General features: G+C 34.4%; 1 protein-coding gene across 2 annotated transcripts in view; it reads right to left on the bottom strand.

The window, feature by feature from the left end:
* LOC131920290 (adhesion G protein-coupled receptor L3) overlaps positions 1-10,357 on the bottom strand; it is a 404,359-nt gene that overhangs the window by 338,306 nt on the left and 55,696 nt on the right. For both annotated transcript variants that reach the window (XM_059274597.1, XM_059274596.1), the window contains exon 2: positions 2,447-2,556. In XM_059274597.1, coding sequence (XP_059130580.1) covers positions 2,447-2,556 — 110 coding nt within the window. The remainder of the gene's footprint in view (positions 1-2,446; positions 2,557-10,357) is intronic.

Raw genomic sequence — 10,357 nt, 5'->3', positions numbered from 1 at the left:
CTGGGACAAACACGCATCTCATGGCTAAGGAAAAGATTTGGGAGTTGATTTAGATTAGGACTTATTAATATATCATGGAGGTCTATGGGGGTAATCTAGAACATGTTAATGCTTATATGGACTGAGAAATCTGCTACTTTAAAAGTAATCAGATTGTGTTATAAATCTATGATGCCTTATCTCACTGTCTTGTTAAAGAAATGCAACTTGCCCACAAGCTTTGATACATGGGCTGGTTCATGGTTTGGAACTCTTTTCTTGAGAGGGGGTTTCATGTATCTTAGGCTGGCTCAGATCTTGATATATACTAAAGGGTCACCTTGAACTTCAGATTTCCCTGTTTCCATCTTTAGTGTTTGTATAAAATCATATATATATATATATATATATATATATATATATATATATATGGACCACGGTGCATATTTTATGATGTTCTAGGGATTGAACTCATGGCTTTGTGCATTCCCGGCAAGCACTCTATCAGCTGAACAGTATCCCAGACCCAGTTTCTGCCTTGAGTGATTTTCTTTCTAAAATTATATTAAGTGTACTAAATGCATTTCAAATCTGCATAACTCTTTAAAACAAATATACTGAAGATAATTTAAACACGATTCAGATATGCACAACAAATTCATTTAGTATCAAGTAACTAGTAGGTATGCCTAATTTTGGAATTCTTCATTAGGAAAACAACCAGATGAATAACATACTAAAAATATTTTTATGACAGAGAGAAAATTTTATGATTATTAGAAACTCCAAATATAGATATTAAAAATCATGTTTTCCATTGTTGAAAATTTATGAGAGAAAAGACATGTGTGGTAAAGCACATCCTTTTATGCAAAAGAGTGTGAGCAACTTCTTATTTATGTTGAAGTGATGTCTGCAAAGAACATTTCAGAATGAATCTGGCAGAGTCTGTTAGAGTTGTGATCCTCATAGAAAGCTGATGAAATACAGGAGATTAAAGAGATAACTGTGAATTGTTTCATTTTTTAAAAAAATTATGAAAAAAACAATCTGACAATTTATCTCTGCTTTCATGTTTCAAATTATGAAAATCAGAATATTAATGTAGGTATTCCACAACTATTTTAGAAATAAAATCTTGCCTATTGTATATTTTTTCATAAAATGACTTTCTAGAAATGCATTCTCTATACTTCATAAAGACATCATTATGCAAGCAATGTAGAACTGTCTCAGTTCAAAGATGGTTTATGCCTTTCATTTCCTAAAATATCACTGGTCAACAAAAAATGGTCAGTGGGAGCTTTATACTTTTCACAGAGGCCCCTGTAGAGATAATAATATATGAAACACACTTTAGAGTTCAATTAAATCTATACACTTAAATGCGTTTTTCAGAACAAAGAATGTAAGTACATGAAATTCACTTATTTCTCACTACTCAGTCATGCTATACTGACTCAAAATGAAATTTTATCTTCCTTCATTATTATTTTTAAATTATAATTCATTTCTTGTTGGCGAAAATCTTCTCTATTTTGGAAGCGTGCGCACTTCCAGCTCATGAGTCATGTGCTGGTTCTTGAAATAAGCATGGATGAGCAAGCTCAAAGCTGTCTCTTGGCACGGGAAGCCTGCTGATCCCCCAGATATTTTTCTCCTTCTGAGACATCAAAGGAAGTTGGAACCTGGGATTTGTTTATGATCCCAGGTGTTCTCTGTCTCTGGGATGAGCTGAATATCTAATATGAGACTACAGGATTTCCTGTGTGATTTTTTCACTACGAAATCCCATGAATAATTAACCAGTAAGGGGAAAAAAATCTTTTTTGTTAGTGAATCTTCCTTTGGGATAAGAAGTCAGAAAATGCTCCATTTTAGATTATTTCATTCTTCATTAATCCTGAAGAAAAAAAAAAACAACACACATTGCTGCTCTATATCATGGCTGATCTAAAGGCTTCTCAGAGGTGTATAAAACATATTCTGATGTATTCCTTAATCCATGGCCTCCTATTACTCTCCAGTCTGAACCCCATGAATGGATATGCATCTGATTTTCAAAAGGTTGGCAGTACATAAAACGTAGATATAATTTAATCACACTGAAAAAAGTGTTTTGATGCTATTATGCACATAAGTGTATAAAATTTAATATCAATTTCTACTTGCTCAGTTTTATAGAGACTCAGAGGGGATATATGTCCCCCTCTTTGCTTTTCTATGCATTGCATGTTCTTGCATTGAAAACATTGTTAATACAGGCATTCATGTACACAAAAACATCATCAAATTTGGCTGCTGTAAGGACATGTGATGTGGGAGTGGTCTAAGACCTTGAAATCTCAAATCTTTTGCCTTCTTTATATTTATACAGTTATTTTATGGCCTCCCAGAGAATTTGTCAGTACATGCAAATTAAAGAGTAATATCTTTTTTTAAAAAAGAAGTATAGGAATATACATACTATAAGGGACACATTCATACTGCACTTCAAGGTATTTATAAGTTCCTGGACATGGGTCTGGAAAAACATCAGGACCTGCCACCACAGCACATTGGGTTCTGTTATTGCATCTGAAATCAAAAGAAATAAAGAAATAGTAAATTTGTGCAGGCTTAAATCATCATGAACAACAACAATGACATTATTTTACTTCCAGTTATGTATAATTATAGAAGATTTTGCTGACTTAGGACTTTAGATTTATTAAAGGAGTATCTTCAGTGTTCTTTAAAAATTAAAATACAAACATCTATTTGTGTATTTTGCACATAGTCATTTATATTTGCTTGAATAGGGCATAATTTTTAAGTAGAAGTTAAATATTGCTGAAGCAATACAATGTCATCCATAGGACATTGGAAATGTGAATACTTAGTAGGATTAATTAAGAGGAAAGACCAACTATCATTTCTAAAACTATATTTAACAGAATATAACAAAATATTTCTCTTAGACAATTGTAAGATAAAGTCAATGGATAGGATAAAATTCATTTTAAATGAGTTAAAAGTTATACTTAAAACCCTTTTAAATCCTTAAGAATTCAGAAAAAAACTTAGTATTTAAGCATCAAGAAGATGGTTTAGCTGGTTATAGAATTGATTTTGATCTTTAACATTCTTCAGATAGAGGGAGAAAACCCATTCCTGCAACATCTTGGCATGTGCAGCTGGACACCTGTAAATGCACGCACAACAATAAATGTAAAATGTCTTAAACTGATCACTGAAATATAGAAATATATTTATTTTGCATATGTGATATTAACCACATAAGTAACACCATTTTAAAGGACAGATTCTCCATGTTTCTCTTATTCCATCTAATAATGACATCAACCTTATAGATTACATGTCATTTAAGTCAGTATTATGTAATTCAAAAGAGTAGCTTTACATTTCTGAAGGGAATGAAAGCATACTAGTATTATAACAGAAATACAAACTTGGGTTGCTTTCACAGCAAATGGATTAAACCGATTTGGGATGATTTATCCTTGAGGGAAAAAAAAATACTTATAATTAAATTCAATCGCCTCTGAAAAAGAATCTAGCTGACAGTGGCCTCATTACTGTACATTTTACTCAGAAACAACTTCCTAGGTTCAGTAATTTATCCATTAGTAAACTACGGTTAATGGGTTCACAGACCCATAATATGGACATGTATGGGATGGAGACACCGACTATTCTGTTTTGCTCTGCTTACTGATTTCAGATATGGAAGACACCGTTAGCCCCACTTCAGGACAGCTTTTCCTATCGCCTTCTTAAAGGTTTCCCTCCCTGATGCAGTCCATGCCTCAGAAGACTTCTGGGACCTTGACACTTATATGAAAATGCAAGTGCAGGATTCAGTTTGATTTAGAGCAAAACATGTATCTACCTGAAGCTAACATTTCTCAGGTTTAATGAGGGTTTTATTTAGTTCCAAATTAAGATGGAGTCATTATTGAATGGCTAAAGCTGAAATTATACTTTATGTTATGAATCAAAGATTAATACAAGTGAAAAAGACCATACTAATCCTAGCATTTAACCCAAAGAATTTACAAAAACTGATCGTCTCCCCAGCAGATCTGACATTTGCTCTCTTGACCAGGCTACCCTATTTCAATATTAAGGTAAATGTGATGGTTCTTTAAGACACAGGACAAGTGCACAGTGTACTGTAGTATCCTCATGAAAAACAACACTGCTACCCTCTCACAATGAAAATTCAATCACAGAATATAGCACATTAAATTACATGATAATTGTAGCTAAAACAATACAATGTTCACATATTACACAAATTACATGCAGCTTGTTTATCTATACTGAAGGTAATTTAAACAGCCTTCATTTGTAATTGTAGTTACCCTTGTATTTTACTTCATGTGCCTCTAACATGAGCTTCTAGCTAATGAAACAGTACATATGAAGAAGTTCAAAATCTAAAAATGTCCTATGATGATATATGCACCATATCTTATGTAAAACAGCATTACCTTATAATATCTACTCTTAGAATTATTTACCACTTCAGGACAAAGTGCTCAGAATAACAAAGGAAGAACAGCATGTCCAATTCTGTAGAATGTTCTCTTTATCTAAAATACATTATAATCTTTGTATAAGATACACCATAATCATAGTACTGAGTGTTTAAAGGTTTAGAAGACATGCTAGATTTGGAAAACAAAATTTAAAGGAATCTTTCCTCTTAGTTTTCTCGTAGTACTTCCGTTACTGTGAATCGAAGGGAAAATAGTTTCAATATTAACTGAAAAGTTTTTGAACAATTCCTATTTACAGTAATTTCAAAATCATGAGTGCAGTCATTTAATATACTATATACAAAGTGGGAAATAAAATAATCCAGTGTTCTTATGTGCCAAACTTGGATGTTTCATTGTTTATTTTAATATAAATACTTGTTTCATTTGTTTTTAATATAAATATAAAAATTATTTCCAGTATCTTTTAAAGATTATACTACAGATATTTTTAAATTCACAATAAAGAACAAAAAAGATTGAAATAATATGTTCAAATACACTTAATCCACAAATAAAAACAAAACACTATAATCTTGAAATATTTGAAGGATTATTTACATTGATATTATTTGCAGTATTGTTTTTATTAGATATTTTATGTGAAAACTGCCTCTACTCTAATATGATTGCCATCAGAAGCTGACACCGATAAATGTCAGGGAGAATGCTAAAAGATAAAAAGAAATTAAAAATCCACCCAAACAAAACCAACCAAGTAAACAAACAACAACCCAAACACAACCCCAAAATCCTGAGATTGGAGTTTCAGCAAACTATAATGGGTTTGATATTTTATTATATCACAGGGTTGGTGAGCCTATTACAAAAACATATTAGGTATAGTTTTGGTTGTTGTTTTTGCTGGTATTATCATCATTACCCTGAGTCAATAGTTCCAAGAGAGGATTCTCCTCAGGTAAATGGGCACATTTGAAATAAACAATGCAAGCAGTGTGACACAAAGCATCATAGAAGCTCTCTCTGGCTTGAGGCTAGAAACAACAGAAGAAAACACTGCCGCAAAAAGGCATGGAGCTTCACCCATAGAACCTCAATAACATGGCTTTATGAATGACCTGAACAAGGACTATATGAAACACTAACATGAACGAGCAAAACCACAGGGGTCTCACTTCTCTAGAGAGAACACCAGGCAACTCAGAAAAGCAGAGTTCAGGAGAAATATTCTTCCTGAAGGTTGAGCAAACTAGTTGGATATCCAATACCAAGGGGTCAGCCCTGAATTCATACACATCCAAGCTGTGGGAGACCTGCCCCCACTTTTCCCCCCAGGGTACTGTTGAGCAGGGAGAAGTGAGACATAGTTAGACAGAAATACAGAGGGAGAGAGACAGAAAGAAACACAGGATAGCCTCAGGAGGGCCTGGGTCAAAACCCACCAGCCCCTTCTGTCTCTTCTAAAGAGATATTTATAGAAATGACAAGGGGTGGAGCAAAAGACCTCCCCCTAGCACAGCCAAGTGCAGACCCTTCCAAACACCTGGTAACCACACACATGGTCAGTCCATCCCCTTATGCAGCCCTGCTGTGTAAAGCAAGCTCAGATCTCACTAGGAAACCTCTGTGGACTCCCACCCCAAGCAAAACTAAACAGACTCAGCAGGCATCATTTATATACATATTGTTGTGTGTATGTATGTGACAATAACAATTACATAAAAAAAGGTCATGAATTTGAGAGGGAGCAGATGAGTTACATGGGAGACTCTGGAGGGAAGAAAGAAATGGGGGAATGATATCATTACATATTAATTAAAAATAATCAAGAACAACTATAAATGTAGATGTAAACATATAAAAATAAAGCCATGTAAAGATGAACACCAAAAAAACAAACAAAAAGCCAAAGAAAACTTCCAACTACACAACAAGTCCTTGCTCACATGCAAACTACTTTCCTTTACATATTCTAGGATAAATCCAACAGTATTAGTAAAGATATCCTGAATTGCATTACTTTTAATTGATCTAATTTTACAAGTTTATCAACGAATGAAGCTATATACATTTAGCAAATACACTGTTAGGTTTTAATGTATGTACAAGTCACAAACAGATTCCCCCATATATCAAGCTTATTAATGTATGATCATGTAACAGAGTTACATAGTTCTTTGTTTGAAGAAATAGTGGTCTACTCTCACTACAAACTGCACAACAGGCTACCAAAGGCAGCCATTCTGCAACTGGATCTCCAGCATGCCTGCACCCTGTATTTCTCAAACTTTACATCCTTGAACAGTATCTGTCTCTTTCCACCACACCTCAGACATAGACAACCTTCATTCTAAGCTCTGTTTCTTTAAGACTCACAGGCTTATGGCCCTGGAATTGGGCTTTAAAATGAATGAATCCACACACATAGCTTAGAATAGAATTTTAGTCCTGTAACATTGTAAAAGTGTAACAGTGACTTCTAAGTTATAATCTTTCCACCACTGAAATCTATAACAGTGGCTGGCTAGAATTATGAATGTTTTCAATTGAAAATAAATGGAGTTGAATTTGCAGTACTTTATTACCATCTACATATGGCCTCATTTGGAAGCTGAATCTCCTTCACTTGTATGTAGAATGAGCCAAACCAATGAAAGTGTCTGCTTGAATTCATTATCTCCAAGTGCGAGAATAGTGAGATCACTATTCTCTAAATGTGAAGGGACAATCATTCACAGAAGCACTTTATTATACAGAATGCTAATATATATTCTGTATTATCCTCCTGTATTATATAGTATGCTAATGTATTTCATATATCCCTTCTATATTATACAGTATGTTGATATAGAGTTCATACAATGCTTTTGTACTATATGGTATGCTAATAATATATTCAGGAAATATGTAGTATGTAAAGGTATGTTAATATATATTTTATATGCCTATATTTTTTAAGTGAGTGGCATGTACACTTTCCCAAGTGTTAATTGAGCAAGACATTAACAACTGATATATTTTTGCTTTCTTCTTGTCAGAGGCAATCTTCATGGTATTTCATGAAATTGATAAAAAAATTAAAAAAAACATTCACTGTAATATGCCTGGCCTAAGATGAAGGATGTCATAGAGTCATTTAGTTTGAAAAAAAATTAGTTTTTCTAAACTAAACTTCATAAATGAGAAACCAAACACATACAGAATTGTAACTTGAAAATTAAAAAAAAAGAAATTTAATTTGTATTGTACATTAGGAGAATTATTAAAACCTGTAAAAGAAAATTCATGGTGCGTGAGGGAAATTTTCTTAATCTTTTACACACGGGTGTTTAATAAAGAGCTAAAAACAGATAAAGCAGTAAATGACTAATTGCAGGTGTGTGTGTGTGTGTGTGTGTGGGTGTGTGTGTGCATGTGTGCATGCGCGTGAGCACGCGTACATCTACTACATGTATATACACTTGGATGCTATTAAAGATAATTGAAGGGGAATTTGAGAAATGGCTCTGCAGCACTTGCTGCTCTCCATGTGACCTGAGTTTGGTTTCTAGCACGTAGGCTGTTTGACTCATAATTGCCTGGAACTCTAGGCCCAAGATCTGATGCTTCTAGAGTCCTTAGGCACCTGCATTTATATGTACATATCCTCCCCAAATATACATACTTGTGATGATAAAAAAAAAACACTGAAACATAATTCAAAAGTAAGTGTAAAGTGAGTGTAGAGCTTCTTTATTTTGTTTATATACACAAGTGCCCTTTTCAGCCTTGATTGGAGAAGCTTCCTTTTGCAGTGAACAGCTGTCAAAGTAGAAACTCCTGGATGCTCGAACAGTGCTGAGAATAAAAGACGACTGAACACTTAGTCTACAGAAGACATGTGTATCACCCCTTAAGTCTCAGGAAACATAGTGAAGACAGGGCAGAAAAAAGAATAAGGACAGAATGACAGAATGACTGGGAAACTCTATCTTCATGTCATGATACAGGTAATCATGAACTCATACCTCTTGTACTTGTCTGCACTGGGTTTGCACAGACTGAGCCTGCTAAAAGTCAGTCATGAATGAGAGAGGCTCATAGGACCCTATTTCTCCCTGCTGAACCATCAGCCATTGGTTTAATCACCTTCAATTGTATAACCACTGAAGAGCTTACTGGGCTCCAGTGGGTAGTTTTACAACCTTCATGGTATTTCAAGGTAGCTCTTACGATCCTACATGGTGTACTGCATACCTCAGGTTACCCAAGACGATAATATACACTATCAAATGAAATAAAACTTTCGTGTATGCCTCATTTTAATAAGAAGGAAATTTTATTCATAAACCACTCAGCAGAACTTCCTGAAAACAGTGACCCAAAGAGGAGATGACTAGGTCCTGTCAACATATCCATTGCTGAAATAACCTGTGAATGACATCCGCAGATGGACTGTGTACCATACTGGAGCCACAAAGGTAACTGTTCTTTTAAGACCTCATAGCTTACCAGGGACTGACTAGATGAGGGTCTGGTAGGCAGGAAGCAGTTGAGGTGAGTACAGAATGGGTTTGCAGCAGACAAACAACAGCTAAATTATGCTCTCAAGTTCCTTCCTCCACCTGCTGCCATTATTTCATGTTCAGAAGAAACCATGTTTAAAAATTTTAAAGCTGTTTTTTTTCCTGAATGGACTACTTCATATTTTGATACAAGTTTATCCTTTAAAATATTTACTAGAACTGATACAATGCCACTTCTGTAAGTGCCATTTTTCTGTAAGATTCTCCCATATCTTTTAAAATACATTTTCTTGGCATGTAAATATATACACATATTTATTTCAAGTACTAATTGCATTTCTATATAAAATGTACAGGTGCTAGTCACCTACGGTATCTGGTGCAATGTAAAAACCATATGTACAGAAAACCACTGCATATGACTTATAAGTGTCTTCTGTCTTCAATTGGAAATGTTTCACATTCGCTTTTTCCCCCCCCAATATTGTGGTCTATGCTTGACATTTGAGAGAAGCCTAAGAAATTGGGACTAGAATACTGAATTCAAGACAATGTGTGAATGACATTTAGGAATACATCAAAGACAAAAATGGAGAATTTTGCACTAGAATTTCTTTTCTTTTTAGTTTTTTTCTAGAATTTCATACGTAAATACCGTATTTATACTACTTCTACTCCCTCTTCTCTAATTTTCCTTGGGCCTTCCCATTCTCTCTCAAATTCATGACCTCTAATTTGTTGTCATACACACATACATACACAAATATATACTTGTAAATATATACATACATATATGTATATACACATGTATATATCCTGTTGAGTCCAATTAATATTGCTTGCATGTATATTTTTATGCATGGTAAGGACAGGGTAAGCTACCAGGAGCTTGTCCCTAGGGAAGACTGATTCTCCCTTTCTCTGCAGTCATTAAGTGCTGGTAAGTCTTCACCTACGGTAGGACCTTGTGAAAGTTGTCCTATGCTCACTGGCAGGTTTACTGGCAGTGTTCTTGTTCAGGTCTTGTAGAGACAACCATATTTTTGAGACTTCATAGTTTCAGTTCTATCATATAGGGAAGGTACTATGTCACAACAGACATCTGGTCCTCCTGCTCTTAAATATCTCCCCCTCTCTTCCATGGTGTTCCAAGATCCTTAGGTGTAGGGGTTGTGTTGTATATGGATCAAGTTACTTTGGGCTTCACTTAGTCTATTGTTCTCAGCATTTTGACCAGTTGCAGATTGATGAAATATTTTCTTCCTATTACAAAAGGAAATGTCTTTTAAGAAGAGAGAGAACTACACTTATTTATGTGTATTAGGATAAGTATTTAGAGTGCAGTTAGAAATTATGCTGGTTTAGCAA

Source organism: Peromyscus eremicus, chromosome 10 (assembly GCF_949786415.1).
Source record: "Peromyscus eremicus chromosome 10, PerEre_H2_v1, whole genome shotgun sequence".
Taxonomy (NCBI): Eukaryota; Metazoa; Chordata; class Mammalia; order Rodentia; family Cricetidae; genus Peromyscus; species Peromyscus eremicus.
This window is presented reverse-complemented; position numbering and strand designations above follow the sequence as displayed.